This window comes from Carettochelys insculpta, chromosome 11 (assembly GCF_033958435.1).
Source record: "Carettochelys insculpta isolate YL-2023 chromosome 11, ASM3395843v1, whole genome shotgun sequence".
NCBI classification, from domain to species: domain Eukaryota; kingdom Metazoa; phylum Chordata; order Testudines; family Carettochelyidae; genus Carettochelys; species Carettochelys insculpta.
Window position 1 is genome coordinate 25,887,074 of NC_134147.1, and position 22,177 is coordinate 25,909,250.

At 49.0% G+C, this 22,177-nt stretch overlaps 1 protein-coding gene and 1 long non-coding RNA gene across 2 annotated transcripts in view; both read left to right on the forward strand.

Annotated features, from left to right (window-relative positions):
* Positions 1-2,249: 2,249 nt before the first annotated feature.
* LOC142019295 (uncharacterized) lies at positions 2,250-7,655 on the forward strand. The gene is made up of 3 exons (XR_012647032.1): positions 2,250-2,264; positions 2,435-2,504; positions 7,519-7,655. It is a non-coding gene; the product is annotated as an uncharacterized LOC142019295 (long non-coding RNA).
* A 6,051-nt stretch (positions 7,656-13,706) lies between these two features.
* The window catches only part of NCKIPSD (NCK interacting protein with SH3 domain), a 92,805-nt gene continuing 84,334 nt past the window's right edge, over positions 13,707-22,177 (forward strand). The window contains exon 1 of the mRNA XM_075005143.1: positions 13,707-13,947. Within this exon, the coding sequence (XP_074861244.1) occupies positions 13,777-13,947 (171 nt within the window). The 5' untranslated portion in view covers positions 13,707-13,776. The remainder of the gene's footprint in view (positions 13,948-22,177) is intronic.

Sequence of the window (22,177 nt, forward strand, 5' to 3'; positions counted from 1 at the left end):
GTGAAAGAAGGGTAAAGTCAGTAATCGGGGGCGGCAGCAGGAGATAGATGTGAGTGGGGAGCTGTGAGTGGGAAGTGAGGGAGCTGGTTTGGGTTTGTATAAGGAGGTAGCTCAGACGCTGCAGTCTGGGTTCCAGGATCCCCTAGTAAAGCCAGGGCGTGTGCATTAACCTACAGGCTGGGGTGGCGTGTCTGGGATAATCCAAGCAAGCAGCAGCAAGAACACAGCTCTGACCTGGCAGCACTGCCGCCAAAGCTGGGCTGTGCACAGGCCGCCCTCACCTGCAGAGGGGGCCCTCGGACACAGGAGGTGGCACTGATGAGACCAAGAGGAGAGAGGAAACACAGGAGCCTCTTTGGGCCCTGGGCCTGCACGTCCTTCTCCGTACATTGAGCCAAGCAGAGGGTGAGGCTGGGCACTGTTGGAGGCAGTGTGGGAGGTGGGGGCGGGGCGTTGCATTCACCTCATGGCACACGCTGTTGCTGCTGACTTCATGGAAATAAAGGCTTATTATCCTCAGCGCAGACAGCAGCTGGGCTCCTTCCAGGGAAGGCACTGCCTGCACCTGGCCTGGAGGTGCCTGCTGTGTGCTGAGTACAGGCTGCCGGCAGACAGCCAGCTGCAGCAAAGCCCTGGGCTGGCTGCAGGGCCAAGGGAGTCTGGGTGAGGGACCTCATGGGAGGGCCTGACTGGGGCTTGTGTCCTACTGTGGGGGTACAGATGGTACCGTTCAGCCAGGGAGCAGGATGTGTGTGGGGGCGTGTCCTTAGCAGGAGAGAAGACGCGCACAGTGGTGGGCCCAGAAGGCTGTGGCAGGTCTGGGCAGAAGAGGGGCAGGGTCACCAGCAGGAAGCCTGGGAGGGGGTGCGGCTAACACGGGCAGGGTGAGCTGGGGAAAGAAGGAGACAGAGCAATAGGAGACGCCGACAGACCCTGAGGGGAAGGACGTCCCTCCCCCAACGGATGAGTGCAGCTCAAGGGCAGGGGGCTGCCCCTGGCACTTCACATACCAAAGAAACTCCCTTCCCCAGATTCTCACCCCCAGCCGAAGGGCCACAGGCTCCCAGGGGGTGGGTGATGCAGCTCGCGGGGTGTGAGACACAGCGTGAGCATCAGGTCCAACCACCACAGCAGCGGTCCTGGGGCACTCGCTGCTTCTACAGTGGGCAAAAATCCTCCCCACAGCCCAGGTTTAAATCTGCAGGGGCGGGAAGTAGCCGCACAGTGGCCAGTGGTCCAACAGCCAGGAACCCCCATTGCCCTGGTCTTGCTCTCCTGCCTCAGTCATAGGCTGTAGGGCTGGCAGGGCCCATCTGACTGTCTAGCCTGGCCTGCATTCACAGCCCTGGGATTTCTCCCAGCTGCCCCTGCACGGAGCCCAGTCACTTTTGTCCGGCTGAAGCCTACCTCCCAGCAAGGCAACTAGTCTGTCTGTGAAGTTGGCCCGGGGGAGGCTCCACCCCTCCCTTTGCTGTTTGTTCAGATGGTTAATCACCCTCGCTATTAAAAAAAAAAAAAAAAGCCTTATTTCTCATCTGAGTGGGTTTGTCTTTAACGTCCAGCCTTTGTTTCTGATTATGTCTTTTGCTGCTAGATTAACAAGGCCTAGGCAACTGCCAATTCCCAGTCCAGCACTGAGTTCTTCTTTATCCAGTATAATGAGCGCACCCACCTAGCATTAGCGAGCACACTGGGGGGCATGCGTTCAAATCCCGAGGTTCTGAGAGATCAATAATCCTAATCTAGCTAATGGGGGGGCTTAATATCACCCCCCCATGCGCCTCTCTGTCCCACACAATCCCTCCTAAACAGGCTGTAACCAGCGGTTGTAACATTCCAGTCATGGGACTCGGCTCCTCAGGTGCCACTAAGAAATGTTGACAGAGCATATTGCGCCCTTTACATGCTGTGCTCTTCCACCAGCCTGTCCAGCAGAGCTGGAAGGGACAGAGACTTGTTTACACACAAAGTTCTGGCTGATCTGCAGAGCTGGGAAGAGGCAGGGAAGCCTGCAGGGCCTGGGTGAGATCCAGCTTTGTCAGAGCAGGGCCGAGTGTCTTGGCAGAGACCAGTGTGGACTTTATCATTTCATTTCTCTGTGTCTTTTAACGGGAACTGAACTCCCATAGTCAGTGGCGGCGGGGAGGGGACCGGCGGGAATTTCCCTAACTTTTCTGGGCTGGCTATTGCTATTGTCCCCTTGTCTGCGCCCCAGTGTAGAGGACGCTCCCCTAGGATTGGGTTTGGTATGCGGGCTGTGTGAGGTAAGGTCTCTTCCTGCTTTGCATGCACACAACCCCTGGGCTGCGGTTACCTGCACGGTCTGAGCCGTGGGAATTAGCTGTGATGCAAGCCCCCTGTAGTTGTGCCGTGGGGCAAGAGTTGAGGTTCAGTGCTGTGCCCCACATGGAAGACTCCTGTTTGTGTCCTACAGGTCCTTTGTGAAGCTGCTGTGCTCAGTGCGTGCAAGAGCATGGGACAGGGGAGAGGGATTTTAGAAAGAGGTAAGAGAACAAAAGAGGTAACCTCACCCCCTGCAGGGCAAGGAGATGTTCCGTATGCACCAGTATGGGGTGCACCTCTATAGCCTGGCACCCTCAGGACCTGAACAGTGCTGAGCGAGAGAATTTACCAGACCATGGGAGGTTGATATTGTCGAGCACCCTCCATGTTCACTGCTTACGGGGCTCTTAGAAGACACATAGGGGTAAATTAGAACTAAACAGCAGCACAGAACCCGGAGACCAGGACTGGTGGCTGCAAACAAACTTTATGGGACCATGGGAAACTTGGCCACACCATGCAAAGTGGTCATCTGGCTAACTGTATTCATGCCGGATTAGGGATGTTTCTGAACGAGAGAATGCCAGACTAGAGAGGTTCAACCTGTTGCAGTTAGCTGATGGCGCGCTAGCTGGGACAGAAATCCCAAGGGTTTATTCCTTTGTAACATGAGGCTGTGGTACAGAAATGTTGAGAACCACTGTGCTCTGCAAATGCCAAGGTTAGTTCAACTTTATCTGTGACCCTGGGGCTGGCACTGACCAGCGCAGAGCTCTGATTATTCTGGTATGTCTACCCTGCACTCAGGCAGGGCGACTGTAGACATCACTGAGCTAGCTTTCAACTACCTAGATCAAAGCTTGCTCAAATAACAAGAGCAGTGAAGCCATGGCAGCACAGACAGCTGCTTGGGGTAGCTATGCCTGCCCAGGACAGAGCCTGGGTACATGTTTGAGTGCCAGCATTGCTATTGCTTAATTGCTATTATTCTTAGAACTATTGTTATTAGAGCTTCCTTGCTATTGTTGTAAGAGTTGTTATTTTTAGTAGGACTTTAATCTGCAGATGCCGTGGTTTGCAGCATAGATCTGTCCTCTGAGGATGTGTCTACCCTGGGAGTTGGGGTGTGTGATTCCTAGCTAACGGACAGAGGTGCTAACTCTCAGCAAACTAGGGCACTAAAAATAGAGTGTAGCCACAACAGCACAAGTGACCCGAAAGGCAAGCTACCTTGACTACGTGCCTGGGGTCTCGGAGGGATATGTGCTCGGGGTGGGGTAGTCACTCCTTCCGGTTGTGCAGCCATAGCTGCACGCTAGCTGGCTCAGTCTCAGCTGGCATGGGTATGTCTCTTTGGCCCCTGGTTCAGAGCGTCGATGTATGCAGAGAAGTGCAGGGAGAGGTCTGTTGCTCAAAGGATTTTTCTGCTTTGGTGAAATACTTGCCTAATTTTTGCTGCTTCCTTGCCTGATTTACTGGATGGGTTGCATGCAGAAAAGACTTCCCCTGACAGCCAGATTCCTCATTTTCTGTCCCATTGCTTCCTTTACACACTATTTGAATAAAAAGCTTTAAAAGGCTCATCAAAACCCAGCTCCTAGCGAATTCCTCAGCAAGTTGCATTCCTGGGGAGGCAGAAGGGCTGCACTGGGTAGAGTCTAATAGTCCTCAGAGACAAAGCTGACCTCTGGCCTTCCACCGGGCTCTCACTCCATCATTAGCTCAGGCCCTCTTGAGAATAATCTGGCAGCGGCACTGACTGGCCTTGTGCATCAGTCTATTTCAAATTGGCTGGTGGGTTGTGGGTTGGTTTTTTTTTTTTTAATATAGTGAGATTTAAAGGGCTAATTGGCAGAGAAGCACTTTTTTACACACTTTCCCTCCCACAATCCTAGAAGGGGAAATCTTTGGTTCATCGGTTGCCTACATTTCTGCTCAAGAGACACTTGGCTCAAGGGTCAAAATAAAAACTGACACATGGGGCCAGAACCTGCTAGGTCCTCTGAGTGGCATGAAACAAGGCTGTCTTTGCCCTGTGTGAGAGCAGAATGTGCTGTACTGACTCAGGTCTGATTTACATGAAATCAGTTTCCCAATGGGTGTAACTAAAATGTTGCAGGCCTTTCATGTGAACACTCTTAAACTGGTTTAAGGGAGTCCATAGAAAGCACCCAGAAATCAGTGAAGATTTCACACAAGTGTAATTGCTGATGGGTGGACTTGAACCTGGGACCCCTCGCGCTTAGCGCAGGAGCCTCTACAGTTTGAGCAGAAGGCCAGCTCCTACACTGTGTAGGCTGTAGAGGAGACTCAGTCTTGCTCTGCACAAGCAGTCTCAGTGCCACTCAGAGGTGTGAGAATTACAAGTTCAGGCCGTCCATTTCACTCAGTCCATTTGGAATCCTATTTAGTCGAAATGGGTCAGTTTCCAGGGTCTCAAACTGTAAAGTATCAGAGGCAGCAACAGCCTGAATGAGGTTCTTGGCCTTTTCTATTGCACTGGTGGGCAACCTGCAGCCCCCCTGGCAGCCCCTCCTGCCCACGTGCCTCTCGTGCACTGGAGCCCCACGCTTCCTGTGCTCCCCCTCCCCACTCCTTCCCCAGCACTTTCAGAGTGCGCAAATCACCTGATTCACAGTCCATCCCTGTTCCTCCCCCCACCCAGCCCCCCAAATCAGCTGTTTGTGGCATTCCAGTGCTGGGATGGGTGGGGAGAAGCAGGGGCAGAATGCGACTCAGGAAACTCATGTGCTCCAGAAGTGCTGGGAGAGAAAAAGGAGAGAGGGCGAGCACCTAAGTGCGGGTCTCTGGCACCCCAGTGCTTGAGAGGCGCAAGGGAGGTGGTAAACAAGGGTGCTGCGAGCTTGCAGGCAGAACCACCACGGCCCACTAAGGTCCAGGAGAGACACTCATGCGGCCCATCCACTGTTTGTGGTTGCCCACCCTGATCTAGTGTCTATTAAAAGTTAGTGGCTATAAGCAATGCTCCTTTACATGACTCAGTCGTGATCCGAGCATGTCGAGAGCCCCCGCAGGCTTGTGGTTATTGTCTGAGCACTATGGGGAAGTTAATTTACATGCTTTCTACCACAAAAGATGATGAGCTTCCAAAAAATCCCATGGAGGCCAACAAGAAGCTGTGTAAACCTAGCCCTTGCTGTCTGAATGAGGCAATACAGACTATGACAAGGCAGGTGAAGTAATATCTTTTTTTGGACCGACTTTGATGTTTTTCTCACCAAACGAAGTGGGTCCAATGCAAGATATTACCTCACCCACCTTGTTTGTCTCACATACCGGGAAAAAGCATCACAACAACACTCCAAGCAGTAAGATAATATAGCAGATAGGAGAGGGAGGCTGCTGGGATTATTAATGATAAGGTGCTGTTTAAAGAAGTGGCTCTTAAGGGTGGATTCGAAGGCGAAAGGCGATATCTGGGAAAGAGACTGTTTGTTAGAGGGACCAGCGCTGTAGAAGGCTCAAAGCAGAGCCCATGAAAAGGAGAGGACGAATCTAGCTCAGAGGGTTAGGAGAGAGATGGGGAAAGGCTGTTAAGATGAGGCTGAAGAATGTGAAATTTAAGTGACAGATCGAGAAGTCACTACACAGCAGGAGAAGAAGAGAATTTGGCAGCACCATTTTGGACAGACGGGAGGATGGACGGGTGAGAGGCGTGAACGCTGGGCAGCAGGTTGTAGTGAGCTGGGCAGGAACCCTCATGCGTGGGCAGTGGTTGGGAGGAAAGAGGGGTTTCAGAGCCACTGAGAGGACACAGTGAAGCAGGTAGGGTGCATGCGAGAGGGCACTTTGATTTCAGGGCTGGCAGGTGGGAAGACTGGTGGAGCCATCTATGTTTGTGTCTGGGTCTGTCAGCTCCTGTGAGCAACAGCAAAGCTCTTTGTGTGTTTTTCGGTTAACCCCCCCCAGAAAGAGAGAAAGCCAACATGTTGCACATTGGTTTGGAGGGACCGTTAGTTAATTTAGCCGCCGCGGAACTGTGTACCCTGTAGTGGCTGCTGCCGGAGTCGTCTCCCGCACCCACAGGAGCGGACAGCCTCTGTGGCCCCCTGGGCAAGGCATAGGGGTGGGGGCAGCTCTGTGCTCCCAGAAGGTGTGGGGTGTCCTTAGGCAGAAGGGGTGGGGCCAGGCAGTCAGCCCTCAGTGCCACCAGGACTGTGGCACACCTCCCTCCTCTCCAGCCCTCAGAGCTGCCTGGAGCATATGTGCAGCACGACACTTCAGCATCAATTTAAAGGGCCCAGGGGTTTGGCCTCTGCTGCTGCCACAATAGCAGCCAGGATCCTGGACTCCATGGCAACTGCCTCCTTTGTTCCCTCCCTCATTGGCTGGCCTGCCCACACCAGCCATGTACTTTGGGAATCCAGCATCTCCTCCAGCCGTATCTCCCTGAGAATGAGAAATGGACATAGCACCTTGTGGGAAGGGGCGAGCACTTCTCTTATTCATGCCTTGATCCAAGCAGCCGGGTCCTTATTTCCTGAGAGATCAGTAGTGCAGCCCTTCAGTGCAGCCAGCCCTCAGGAGGCTTTTCTGTTCTGCACAAGGATGCCTAGGATGACAGGAGACACTAATCCTTCCCTGAGGGACTGCAGAAAATGGGTTTGCTATTGTCTGAAGTAAGGAAACCTTGCCCTGATGTGCACAACAGCCTTTGCCACTGTCCTGCTTGATCGTCTCATAAACTACAAGGGAAATACAGTCTAGATGGTGCCACTATAAGATGGGTGCGTGAATGGTGGGGAAAACTTCTCCCAGAGAGTAGTTATGCTAGTTCAGTCATGTAGGAATGACCTATGAAATGGAATCCGGCAGGGATCAGTTCTGGGGCTAATTCTATTTAATATCTTCCTCTTTGATTTAGATAATGGCATAAAGCATACACACAGGAAGTCACTTGGATCTAACTGACCTACCTGTAAGTCCTTCCCTACTATGTTGCCATGATAGTCTCTTGGGTTTTCTACAGTCTCATTATGACACCATCTGTTATCCCTGCTCTGACCTGTCCTGTCCTTCTGCAGTCTCTGGCTCTCACTCACTACCCTACACCTTCCTTCTGAACTCAGCATCATCATAACTGACCCCCACTGTCCATGCTTAGCTAGGGTCCTTTGCTTTGCTCCTTTGGAGCACGTTCTCTGCTTGGCAGATACCTCTTCTCTTTGCCCCACTAAGTGACCCCCAGTATGCCTGCTCTGCTTACGGACCCAGGTGCACCTGCCCTCCACTGATGGAGCCTGGTATGCCTGCTCTCTGCTGACAGACTGTGGTATGTCTGCCCTCCACTGGCCAACCCAGGTACGCCTGCCCTCCGCTGACGGACCCCGGTACGCCTGCCCTCTACTGATGGACTCCATTATGACTGCTCCGCTGACTGATCCCAGTATGCCTATTCTGCTGAGTGTTTCTGGCCCCACTAGCTGCCCTGAACTGTGTTTCTCCTAGGAGATATTGCTCACAAGAAGTGTTTTAGTTATGTTTACACACAGCTAACAGCCTTTCCCACTGTGCTTGCTAAGGAAAAGCACATGAAGGTGCTGAGGGCTGCAGGAGAAACCCTTGAAGTATACAAATGCAGAGCACAGCCCCTTCAGCATGGCCCTCTGTGAGCAGCAGCTGGCAGAGGCTACATGTATCCCAGCCACCCTGCTGTGCTTCAGCATTCCTACATGCAGCTCTGCCTGGCTATCTGTTTGCTGCACCTGGCTGTTGAGTCCAAAGAGCAACCAGCCCTCTCAGCTACGTCCAGAAGGTTTCTCTGTCACCCTGAGCAGTGCTGAGGTAGGGGCATGCTGGCACAGCTTGCACTGTGCTCTGGCTATCCTGGGCTGTCAGAACATAATGGCCACTTAAGGGGTGAGCAAATGTTTTACACCAGGCCCCAATTTTCATCCCTGCAGTTAGCAGGGCCTCCTCGTCCTGTCCAGAAGTGAGCAGCATCCTCCTGAAAGTGACATGCCGTGCTCCCTCAGCGATGGCAGTGGAGGCCGTGGGGGTGGGGAAGAGGGAGCAGAGGCCACGGAGGAGTTGGTGGGGAGGATGATCACGCTGTGTCCCCCCCCTTACGAAATTTCAACACTCCCGAGGCAGTATGCGCCCCGCTTGCACACCCCTGCCTTAGAGCAGGTGCTGGATCTGCTCTAAGTCACACCAGAAGCCAGCTGGGCTCCTGGCAGGGCCCAGAATTCAGAGGAGACACAGGTGGCTTAAAGTGACCTTTGTCTTCTGACCCCATCCACTGGGCTGTCTCTCTTGAAAGACAACACTCCAAATCAGGGCCTGGATGTTTAGGCGGTCGAGAGGCAGGACGGAGCCTGGGAACCTGCCTTGGGGAAAGTGCTCCACTTCTGTTGCTCCCTGTGTCGACGCTGAAGCGTGCAATTTGGAAGCCAAGTGAGGTGGTTTGAGTGCTTATTTGCATGATTACCCAGGATCATGCATGGGAGCCATTTCACATCCTTCCCTAGTCTTAACACTGAGAATAAGCCAAGTGGCACAGGTGTGCTTTGATGCACTGGTTCCAGGTCCACCCTCTCGTCTGCTTACAAAGCTCTGGTTAACTCCTCAGAGTGACTCTCAGAGCACAATGGGCCCACTGCATTCTGAAGTACTTATAACAGAAAACTGGCGATGAACCCTGTCTTTATTGTTTCATGAATCTTTAGTGCCCTCTGCTGGGTGTTCATCAAACCCAAAGACTGCCTGATTTCCATTATCAGAGAGATAGCCGTGTTAGTCTGTATCTTCAAAAACAACAAGAAGTCCTGTGATACCTTATAGACTAACAGATATTTTGGAGCATTTCCATTGCATTTCTGCATTCTTTGACTGTTGTCTCATTTTAAATGATTTTGTGATCTCTTGTTTTGTCATTGAACGATAAGCCTCCCGCCATAATACACAATATTACTTCCTAAATGTACCTGACAGTAGCCCCATCCCTGGGCAGAATGAGTGAGAAACTGATTTCAGAACATAATAATTGTTGTACTGACTCAGATCCTAATGGCAATTAAATCATTATCTACCTTGTAATGGTAGAGGTTGACTTCAACACTAAAGCAAGAACTCTTATGTCCCTGCTTCATTTTATTGTATTTTACTATAATTATTGTGCATATTCTTCCTATTCATGTAAATTTCCATTCTCTTTGAATTACAGTACGCCAAGTTCTGGGTTTCAGTGACAGCCTGTGGCAGTGAGTTGCACAGATTCTGAATTGTGCAAAGAAGTATTTTCTTTTGTCAATCCCCTTTGAATTTGCTGTCTTTCATTGTTACCAACTGTTTCCTCATGGTGTTATGAGATGGGACAATGGCTACTTGGAGACTGCTAAATAACAATGCCACAACTTTTCCCCTTGCTTGAAAAAATGCTGCTATTTTGAGCGTGGTATTCTGGTTCTGGTACCTCTCGTCGAAAAGAACTTTAGGAATAGCCGCTTATTTTTAAATTTGATGACGTTTAGACAGCACTAAGTTCAGAATAAGGAATTCAAAAATAATGTACACACTTTCCAGAGCACAAATTGTGTTACTTATTTCGAAAACAACTCATCGTGTCGACATAGCCTGGGAGAACAAGAGCCCCTGGTCTGATACAGAAAGTGTTTACTAAATCTTAGAACTCTGAAAAATCCATTAATATGTGTCTCAGACATGACATCCGAAATCAGGAACCTTTGAGCAGTGCTAGGTGGAAATTTTGTGGCAAAACATTTTTTTTTGTCACAAAATACTAATTAATCAAAATTAAAATATTCCATGCAAATGTGTTGGTTTCTGTGTAAACCTGAAAGGTTGCCATTGGAACCCTGCATGCCAAGTTCCTTGGTAGCTTGCCTGACTGACTCCTGGAGGACTGACAAGGAACAGAGAACCTGGAAGCTCTGAGCATTTTGGCTCTCAACCTTACAGCTGTTCACAGTCTTAGATTTCAGCTCCATGGCCTCTGGAAGCTCTGGAGCTAGGGCGCTCAGACCGCTCCCTCTGGTAGACTGCTGTGGATCCCAGGGACCACCACTTTCTTGGAGAGGTGAGTGGCTGGCTCCCATCTGGCCAGCTCCCAGGGCTGCCCTCCAGGATGCCAACCTTGCAGCAATTCTGAGATTGTTTTTCTTGCTGGTTTGCTGTTCAATGAAAAAAAAAATTCAAAATCTCTGGCAGAAGGGAAAATACTGTAGCCAGTCAGATCTGCTTCTGACCTTAGTCTCTCTATACCTTAGCTCTCCATCTGTAAAATGGTGCTAGCAATATTCAATTGTCCCACAAAGTGGTTGCAGTAATAAATTACCGTTTGCGCAGCACTCCAACTCTATAGTGGTGAGCACCTTAGACAAGCCCACTAGGAAGCTAATAAATCATTCTTCAGACTTAGAGCAGGGTTTGAATAGAATCGTAGAATCATAGAATGCTAGGAGAGGAAGAGACCTTGAGAGGTCATTGAGTCCAGCCCCTGCCCTCATGGCAGGACTAAGTACTGTCTAGACCATCCCTGATTGACATCTATCTAACCTGTTCTTAAATATCTCCGGAGATGGAGATTCCACAACCTCCCTTGGCAATTTATTCCGCTGTTTGACCACCCTGACAGTTCGGAACTTTTTCCTAATGTCCAACCTAAACCTCCCTTGCTTCAGTTTAAGCCCATTGCTTCTTGTTCTATCTATGAATAACATGAAATAAATGAGGCGTAGGGCCATACTGCATGTTGAACAATAAGAAGACAAACTAGTGACTAGCTGCCTCTTCACTGAGCACTATGCATCCAGCCTATGCACTGAATGAGGGGAAGTCTGGTGAACAGTGTAGTGTGTGAGCAAGTACCTAAAGACTATCACAATGCAGGTGCACAAGGAGGCTGTATTAACTTTATTAATGTTTTTTAAATATCATTGTTATGTGTGTAATGTCATATTCAGGTTGAACCTCTCCAGTCTGGCACTTTCTGGTCCAGCACCATCTGTGGTCTGGCATGATTTTAGTTAGCCAGATGTCTACTTGTTGTGGGTGTGGCCAAATTTCCCGTGGTCCCATAAAATTTATTTTTAGCCACCAGTCCTGGTTCACGGTGTTCTGTGCTGTTATTTAGCTGTAACTTACCCCTAAATGTCTTCCCAGAGCCCAATAAGCAATAATGTGCTAGACATTATTGAACTCCCATAGTTCAGCACATTCTGTGGTTCGACATCAGTCAAGTCTGGAGAGTGTTGGACTAGAGAGGTTCAACCTGCACTCGTATTGTGTTGCATCTTATTCATCTCTTAATCTTTTCATGCTCTTCCTTTGCCTTTTACTAGCTATTTGATCACTTTGCTTGCTTGTGCTGGAACTTTAATATTCTGCAGTAGTCTTTTTGAGATAAAGTTATCAAAACTGAACAGAGTATTCCAGACGAGAGTGAACCTTGGGTTTGGAATAATGGCATTGTCCTAATTTCTGCATTATTTTCTATCCCATTCCATATACATTGTGATATTTTGTTCCCAGTTGTGGTGGATGCTCTAACTTACTGCAAATTAGCAGGGATGGAATGGGCTGTTCTGAATTCCAAAACAGTCAGAGTACAAACTCTTCCACCCCTCCCATGTTCCCCCCTACACTTAGAGTGGCAAGGTGCTAGGGGAGCACAGGACAACAAAAGTAACACCTATGCTATAGGAACGTGAAATCCCATTTAATCAGTTAACCGGTTAAACATTAAGTTCAACTGGTTAGAGGATGAAGTGGGGCCGGGGGGTGAAGCAAGGGTGGCAGCTCCCGCTGGGCTGGAGTGCCTCCTGCCCAAGGCGCTCCTGACATTGTCATGGATGGGCTGCGGGGGCTGAGCTGGAGCCCCCCTGCACACGGCACTCCCTGCGGCTGTCACAGACCCGGGCTACGCTGGCTTCATGGGGCTGGAGCAGCTCCTTTCGCAGTGAGTGGGGGGCTGCTCCAGCCCCTACTAGCTAATCATAACTGGTAAGCCTTACCCATTTAGGCTTACTTGTTAACTGTTAACATCACTACTATGCTACTCCGGCTGTGTGCTAATTACCCAGTCTTTACACTGCCGGAGCAGCGTAACAGATGGAATCCTTTTTATACAACTCATGCCATATGCCAGAACTGCAGCTCTGTGCTCTGCAGTGAGGAGGGCACCGGGGGAAATGATGACTTGATACTCAAAGTTGGGAGTGAGGGTGATTCAATGCAGGGATGTCCTTGGCAATGAAAGGCAATGGCAGCCACATAGCAAAGGGTTAGTTTACATGTCCTGAGGGAGCAGTGAGGTGGCAGAGGTATTATGTGATGATGGGCAGGAGGGGGAAGGGGGCACATGGGAGTGATGTGATAGGGAAGGAACAGTACAGTAACCCTCAGGATACACACAACCCAGGTATGCATCTCAGGTTAAGGCAGTTGCCACCACTGACGGGAGTGGGGAAACTGACCAGGGCACCAGCTCTAGTCAGTTTCCTGTCTCTGCAAGCAAGAGGAGCTGACCCCTAGTCCCAGGCTCCCTTACATTCCCTGGAGTCAGGAAACTGATCAGGGCTGGTGCCTTCCACAGCATCCTGGCTCCCCAGCCTTGGGCGGGAACTTGAACTTATGCAGGGGTTGTGCGAATACAAACCTTGCTTAAGTAAGGGTTTTACTGCATATGTTTGGGGGTGAGAGCAATGAGCTGGTGGAGGGATAAGGAGATGCCCCATGTAGCAGGGGGAGTCACACAGCTGGGGCAGGACCCGCACGCCGAGAGGATGCCCCATAAAAGGAGGTTCGCAGGAACCATATGTGCAGGCTTGAAATGGTTTCCATTATATACAGGGTTTCCAGGTTGGTACAACAGCTGTTAGCACCTCCAGTATAAAAATTATTCCAGCAACCCTGGTAGGAGTCATGTTGGGGGGAGGGTGGGGGATGACTGTCCCATCCATGCAGGGGGAGCGGGGAGGCAGGAGCCGCGCAGCTGGAGGTGCTGCACCACACCGGGACAACAGGAACCCTGTAGAGGAGGTGCTCCACGAGAAAGGGGGCAGGAGTCAGATGGGAGAAGGGGCTTGCCCTATGGGTGGGGGGAGCAGTCACGTGGCAGGAAAAGCTGACCAGCGGGAGGAGGGGGGCTGAGCCACGGGAGGAGGAGGGGCTGCACGGGCGCGAAGGGTCACATGGGAAGAGAGGGCTGCCCCATGGAGGGAGGAAGGCCTGAGCCATGGGAGCAGGAGGGGCCGCACGGTGGGCGGCGGGGAATGGTCAAGTGGAAGGAGGGGGCTGCCCACGAGCGAGGGTGAAGGTTACGCCAGAGCAGCTGATTGACCCGGCTAGCCCAGCAGGGGGCGCTCCCGCCTAATAGGAGGGCCAGGCCAGGAGGCGGGGCTACGCGGTGACGTTGCTCGGCGCGGATGACGGGGCGCGCCGGTGGGTGGGGCCGTGTTGACATCGGGAGCCGGCACCTGCAGGACCAAGGCTGAGCCCCCGACCGCCGCCATGTACCGGGCCCTGTACAGTTTCCGCTCCGCCGAGCCCAACTCGCTGCCCCTCACCGCCGGAGAGACCTTCCTGCTGCTGGAGCGCAGCAACCAGCACTGGTGGCTGGTGACCCGCGCGGGCTCCGGCGAGACGGGCTACGCGCCGGCCTCCTACCTGCAGCGCCTGCAGGTCAGCGCCGCCGCCGCACGTGGGCTGGAGTGGGCGCGGCGCCTCCAGCGGGCTGGCTGAACTGGAGGGGCTGAATGGGGTGGGAGGGGCAGGGTTGGCGGTCGTGGGGATGGGGCAAGCTGAATGGGGGGCGGGGCGGGGTGGGGGGGCAAGCTGAATGGGGGGCGGGGCGGGGTGGTGATAGGCTGAATGGGGGATTAGCTGGGAGGAGGGCAGGCTGAATGGAGGTCAGGGTTGGCCAGGGGCCTAGTAAGTGCAGGCTGAATTGAGGGAGTGGGGGAAAGACAGGCTGGTTTTTGGGGACCCTGCAGTGACTGTACACTTGCACTTGGGCAAACAGGGCTGGGTATGATCTTGGCTGTCCCATATCAGGTATTGTATTTTTGTACCATGGCTTAGCATGAAGAACAGGGACATTGTGCTACAGATTGAGTGATCTGAAGCCCTGGCGTTAAGGCTTTAGAGGGCATCCTTTCTGGAGAAGGGCTACATCATAGCCTCTTCTGAAAGATACACATCATGGGGTTCAGTGCTAGGAAGACAGTGCTTTCATAGGCCTCCTGTCCCATGGAGAGAGTGTATCACATGATAGTCTTGAAGTTATTGGATCAGCTGGGTTTGTGGGGGAGAGATGCAGTGACTCCTGTCTACAGCAGTGTAGGATTATGAGGCTTAGGGTAGGTATGAGGACCACTACCTTGGAGAGTTGGGTTCATGATTTTTGTTAAGGAGACAATTTGGATGCTTTGGTGGTTAAGGACAAGGAAGTACTTGTCTGATGATGTGAGCTATGGATTCATGGCTTCACTCCAAGGACGTAGGTTATGTGTTGTGCCACACATACAATGGTTACTGGTCAGAAGCCAAGGAGTCAGAAGGCACCAGTATGGGAAGAGAAGTTATGTGCTGGTTCCTTATTACATACATTCATGAGGGGGAGAAGGACAAGTTCACATGACCTGTGCTGGTGAGACTAGGTATATACTTCCAGAGGCTATGACTGAGCAGGTGATAGGCTGTGTGCTGCTTGTGTAATGTTTGAATTACCCAGTGTGGGTTGCTTTTAAATTAAGCAACTGTTGTCACAGTCACTATGCTAGAGCAGATGTGCAGAGAATTGCTTTGAAAATGACTAGTCACATTGACTGCTCTGTTACTGCTGTATATAAGTGAGAATGTTTATCTAGAGATCATCTGTCACACACATTCCACTAACCTAGAGAATAATACAGGGGCTAATAACAGGCCTGTCCCGGTACTGATGAGGAGGCTCTGAGAGGAGCCAGAACAACCAGTTCTAATGATAGTGGCAGTAATTATAGTCAAGTCAGTGACATTTAGTAATTATAGAAAATGAGAAGACAGACTCCTCCAGCCCTAAGTGATGAGAGCTTATGCTGGAATCACAATAGCAAGGATAATTCAGAAATTTTTCTTGGTGCTGTAGAGCAAAACTTACATATCACCTTACAGCGTGGGATACAGAGATAACAAGTGAAATAATTAATATATGCAACAGTTTACAAGCACTCTATAAAGTGTAATCACATTCTTATAAGCCTGATACTTATCTTGAACTATACTAACACATAGATGAACTGGTCTAGTTTTCAGCTATGAATTTGTTGGCAAGAGCTCATACCTGGGCTGTCAGTGACGCACTAGATTAGACCCTTACACATGAATAAGGATCCTGTCGTGCAACCATTCATGACAGTGGTTGGATGTCAGTGGGTTTGCGTGTGTGTAAGAATCAGTTGCCCAGCTATTTTACAGCAGTTACAAAGCAGATCTAGGTAAAACACTTTTTAAAAAAGTTTTGTTTGTATAGACTTGTGCCAATCTACTTCTCATGCCATCTCTTTCTGGAGTCCCTTGCTTCAGCTTTTCATCCATTAGTGCCTCCTTTTTGTCCCTCCTCAAAGTTTCATTGTTTTGTGCAAGAGTCTGCTTCACTGCAGCTCCTGCCTTCTGGAGCAATCTTCATGTACAGGTTGACCCTCTGTAGTCTTGCGCCTTTGAGACCTGACCAGTGCGGAATGAGAAAATATGCCACATCAGAGGTGGTCATTATTTTCTAGCAGCATTACTAACACTTCCTCTGTTTACTGTGCTCGTAGAAGACATTTGGGGTAAATTGCAGCTAATAATACCATGGAACATTGAGAGCCAGAGCTGCTGGCTGTAAACAAAATTTATGGGACCATAGGAAACTTGGCCACACCAATGATGAGTGGTTTTCTAGGTAACTAAAGTCTTGCCAGCTTATGGATGTTGCTTAGAGAGGTTCAACCCTATAGTTCTTTGCCTCTTGACACTATAGTTTAAAATCTCATCTGAAAACATCTCTTCTTTTAATGTCTTTTCTGTTTTGCTTTAACTCATGGCTGGGGGTCTGGGCTGGGCTGGTCCCAAGGATTTTGGACCAGGTAGGTCCCACCTATATAAATGTTAAGTGTACATCAGGCCTGACAGAAAAAGAATGGGTCTCCTCCTACCTTTGCACAAGAACAAGCACTGAATTTGAAGCAAAAGGTTTATTAAATGTGTACCATAGGTGAGAAGCCTTGCTTTAGCTCGAAACTGCAGATAGAGATGTGTTGGCAGATTCTCTGAAATGGCAGTACTAGCAAGCAGAGCTAATACACTACAAAGCCAACAGGTGCTGCTGATCAAACGAGTGACACTGTGGATTTGACACTGAGCTGTCCAGTAATGGGACATAAAATAATTGCCTTGAGTAACTGATGTAGCAGAGGCAAATGCTGTTAATAGCTAATGCCTGGCAGATGCTGTTGTAGTGAAATTATCAACACAAAAGCTTTGTATATTCTGATTAAATGAGAAGGAGCCAGTTGGCAGAATGTTTAGTTTTTTGATCACAGACTTCATGAGTGACACTTGAGTAGTTTCTGTCTGGCAGAAGAATATGAAGATTAAGTTGGAGCCTGACTTTTCAGTTTGAGGCAGTCGTTCCTTACAGAAGATGAACCTTTTGAAGTTTTGTACAAAGGAGTAAAAGATTTCAATTTTTATAGCTTCTTTTGGGACCCAGGTTTTATTCTGTCTGTCGGGTAGGAAAGTGGCTGCTGAATAGGGGAGCAGGTTGAGTGTAACAAATAACAGGGGCCCTTTCACTGGTTTAAATAGCACATATGTTACTATCCGATTGGTGAGATGTGTGATTAATGGGAATCTGGAACTGTTCCAAGTTCTGGTTCCCAGTCTCTTAAGGTTTGAATTGTACCCCCATAGCATTACAAGACTGCTTCATCGCCATCAGAGAGGGCAGTGCTGGTGACACTGGCAGTATCTGGATAGCAAGGTCAGAAGAGGCCTCTTGGTACATTGAATCCGTCCCACTGCAGTTTGTAAGGCTGATTTATCTGGAGAACGAAGTTCAGGTTGAACCTCTCTACTCTGGAACTCTCATTTGGCAGACTCCGTAATCCAGCATGATTTTAGTTAGCTGGACGACCATTTATCCTGTGTGTGGCCACCTTTCCTGTGGTCCCATAAAGTTTGTTTACAGCCACCAGTCCTGGCTCCCTGTGTTCTGTGCTATTATTTAGCTGTAATTTACCCCTAGATGTCTTCTGAGAGCCCAGTAAGTAGTGGAAGTGTTGGTAAAGTGCTAGAAAGTATTGACCTCCTGGCAAATTTGCTAGTCCAGCACCGGTCAGGTCCTGAGGGTGCTGGACAAGAGAGGCTTAACCTGCAGAGAATTTCTGTTTCAGCTTCTTGACTAATACTTACCTAGCCCTGGTGGTCAGAGGTCCAAGTATCAGGTTTCAAATACTAGGATTCCTGGAGATGGTAAGTTTGAATCCCCGAAGGACCACCTCAGCCCTTTATAAATATGGATTCCATGCAGCTTAAAGAGGAGACTAAAATTTAGGGGTTTGTCTGCTCTTTGTAGATTTTAATGATTCTCTGCTGACTTTTTTCATATGAGTTAGGGTTAGCCTTTCTATGCTTAGCTAAAATTTTCCCTCCTGGGTCCTATTAAGCATTGTTGCTGTGTGCTATTTGATTGCTACCTGGCACCTTAGAGCTAACTGCATGTCCACAGTAAGTACTGCAAAACATTTTAGGGACCAGAGAGACTAAATACAGTTGAAATTTTATCTAATCGCTTCTATTATCACTGGAGTCAGGGAGCCTCCATTCCCCAATTAGTGACTCTGAATGCATTTCCCTAATATGTAACCTGAACCCTTCGTCCTTTAGATTCTGGTCATTTCTTTTTTGTCCTGCTGTCTTTGGAAAGTGAGTAATTCCTATCCTTCCTCTTAAGATTACCCTGAAGGTTTATATATGCTGGGAAGAACAGAAGGTTCCAGTAAGATACAAACTACTAATGATGCTTAGTTAAGAGGGATAGTGTTGCAATCTCTGAGCCCTGGGTACGTGGGAGTGTATAGTGACAGTCTGTCACAAGGGTCTTCTATGACTAAGTGTATGACTGAAATGATGAGACTGTTGCAGCAAGGAGTTACTGTTTGCCTCTAGAGCAGTGTTTTTCATTGACCTGTCCCTGGACGGGGTCTGATTTCTGAGATCTCTGTGACAGTTTAGGAAGGCAGCAGGCTGGCCCATGGTATGCAAAAGGTTCAGAAACACTGGTCGAGGTATCTGGTGTAGCCCACCGCTAGCGCTGAGACATTGAATTTGATTGACCACTAGTCTCACCTGGAGTGGCAAATAGTATCTAGGTAAGAGTTAGCTCATGAATATCCTTGACATATTAGATTTGTTGCTGCAGTTTTTTAGTGATAGCATTAGTTGAAGCCATAGAACAGGGATCAGCAACCCCCAGCCCGGGTGCCAGAAGTGGCACATGAGCCCATTTTCATTGGCACACAAGGCAGGGGATCAGCTCTGCCCTCCTTCCCCATGCAGCTGGGAACTTGCTCAAAGCCAGGCTGCCTGTGGATTAACAAAGGACCAGCTAAAGCTACCAATCACCACCAAAAGGGTAAAGCACTGCATCTCAATTAATTTATGAATGAAAGTGTTGTAAGTAGGACTATTAGTGACTTTAAAAAGTATCACTGGCATTTGAACTGTACATAGGGGTCAAAAGGTCAAATTTCAGCACTCAGCCTCTGACAGGTTGCTGACCCCTGCCATAGAGTGAGAACCATTGCACCATGTTTTTTTAAAGTGATCTTCTCCATCTGCCACTCATGCATTTTCTCACCATGCCCCATCACACCTTCTCTTCCTCCCCTCTTCCCTCTCCCGCCTCCCTGTGATGGCATTTCCCCTTCCTTGTTGCCTTCTCCTCTTTACGATTCCCACAACTTCAACTAGCTCTTCTTTCCATCCCCGTCCCACTCTCCCTGTGTGCTCCCACAAGCACAAATCCTTATCTAATCACACGTTCCTCCTTCTCACCTCAGTGATGTTTGCCCCAAACTGTCCCTTTTCATCTCATATTCTACAGCTGCCAGTTTCTGCTGCTGTTCCTGACCTCAACCCTGTCATCCTCCCTTTCTCTTTCTGCAACACCCACTCCCTCTCTTTCAACCATAGTCGCCCATGACTGATTGATATCCTGTCCTCTAGCTCCTGGCTCTGAGTCCTAGAGCCCTCTGTCTGACATTGCTTCTTCAGCTGTCCTCTCTCTTGTAAAGTTCCCTCCTGTGTGTCAGACTGGTAGGGATGTTAGGTGTCTCCCTCTCTGTTACCTCTTCCTGCTCGTTCTCATTAGAACAAAACTGGACCTGACTTCTTTCTCCTCTTCCCCCTTCATGTTGTGGATGTACACCGTTTGCTCAGTTCCTGCCATCAGCTTCCTCTCTGATTTGAACTCCTGGCTCTCACTCTTCTCCTCGCTGTCTCTCCCGTACATCTTTGGGAATTTGTTTCCTTGTTGATGATCCATCCGATGCCATAGCTGCATGTGTCCTCATCCTCACCTCTTCGTTCAACCAGTTTCCCTTGTTTGACTGTCCCGCTCACCAGAAGCGTGGCTCGCTTGCTTGGTCTTTGTGCTAATTTCTGCTGCCCCATCCAGCTCTCTTCTGGTCTCTTTCAGCATTCCCCATCAGCCCCTCCCACACTCCTTTTCTGTGACTTCTCATCCATCAACGCTGATAACTTTCTCTATGCTCTCATCCCTATCCTCCCTGCTGTCTGGTCCTTTCCCTGTTGATATGGTGGTTGATTATCCCCATGTTTTACTTTCCACCCTCCTTGGCTCTGTTGTCCCTCTCTGCCATTACAAGCTTTGCTTTGCTAACCTCAGCCTCCATTTTTGCGGTTCCTGCTTTTGGGCTCTTGAGCAGCTGTAGCAGAAATTGCATCACCAGACTGACTTTCCTCTCTAGCAAATTAGTTTTCTCCTGCTTCAGTTATTCTACCTTCCTTGCTGTCATTTTCAGTGTGAGTTCCATGTTCACAACTGGCAAATTTGACCTACTTCTCAAGCCTTTCCATCCTCCTGTCTCCAATTCTCTCTCCATATAGGATCTCTTTCGTGGTTCTCCCCCACTCCCAAGATAAAACTGCCAAAATATGATAGAACCCACTCAGCTTGCCTGCCTTCCGTCTCCTTCATCTACTGCCTCTTTCTCCCCTGTGGCAGATGCAAAAGTCTTTTTCATATTCTCTGATCTCTCTGGCCCAGCTGTGGTTGCCCATACCATTGCCTGATCACCTCAGCGCTATTTATCATTCCCTCCCTTATTTTTATGTCTTGACCTCTTGCTCTCTTCTGGTTCTTCCCCTCACAATATGAGCAAGTTTTAGTCTCCCCTGTCCTAAAAAATCCAACCGGACTCCACCTGCCTTGCCAGCTGCGTACCCCATCTCCTTTTCATCCGAGAGCTCAGTGCACATGCTGTTTGTAATTGCTCTTTGGAGCCCCTCTCCTCCAAATTCCATCTTGAACTCTCTCCAATACGGCTTCTGCCCCAGCGTGCCAGTGAAACTACTCTTGCCATAGTCTGTAATGACCTTTTCATAGCCAGCTCTGAGAATCACTTCCTGGCCTATCAGCTATCTTTGACGCAGATGACCATGCACTTCTTTTCACTGCTATTCTGTGACTTTCTTCTCCTGCTTTTCCTGCTTCTTTAGTTGATCCTTCAGTGGATGGTCCTCCTTGGGGGGGTGTGGGGGAGTTCTACAGTAATCTTTCTTTGGTCCCCTTCTTCCTCTAGCTCTGGGTAATCTCATCTGCAAACACATTCAAATATGATCTCCATGCTGATGACACTCAGATCCACTTCTGTACTCCACACCTATCTGGTGCGATCCAAATTTTAATCTCTGTCTGGCGTCTGCTTATGGGCGTGCAGCAACCAGTTGATGCTCAAAGTTTAATAGAGAGCTCTTAATTTTCTCCTGAGTTGCCTTCTCTTCCTTCTTTCTCAGTCATTGTGAACAAGACTACCAGCCTGTCTGTCACACAGGCCCATAACCTGGGCATTATCTTAGCCTCTGTGCAAGGACCTAGAGAGAAGTCATGTCTACGTATTGCCATGAGTTTCTGTATAACATTGCTAAGATTTGACCTTTCCTGTCTATCACACAGCTAAACCCGTGATTCAGGCTTTTTGTCATTTTGTTTCTTGGTACTGCTACATCTATCTAATCTAACCTTGACAAATGCAGACTGGCCCTGCTTATAAACATTCTAGTAAAAGACAGACTGCAAATGTTCTCTATCAACAAGTTCTATGTAGTTTTTGAATTACTCGGACTTTGAATTCAAACCTTTCCCCTTAATTTTCCAAAAATACAATCATTTGCAGAAACTATCTACATTTTTCCTTTTATCTTCCAAACAGAAAAAAGAAATCCCTTCACTTAAATATTCAAGCAGTGCTGGGTCAGTTTGTTAGTTAAGGGAATAAAAAATAGCATGGAAGATATTACTTTAGCCTTGTCAAAATCATTTGAGCCCTCCCTAACTTAGGTACTGCATTTGGTTTGAGTCTTCCTGTCTGTGAAAAGCAGGACCTAGAGAAGGACAACAAAGGTAAGATACTGGGTGAGACAGTGTTTGTTTGCGAAAGGGTGGAAAAAGTATGGGCTGCCTAATTTGGAAAGACAGACCAAGAGCTAAAATGTTTGTGTCTGACTGCTGTTTACTTTGTCCCTTTATAATGGAGCAAACAGGCACATGATGAATTTAAAATACTACTCCATGCAATTGGTGTGCAACCAATCTGTGAAATTCACTCTTGGAGCAGGGTGTAGAACCCAGTATTTTAGTGTT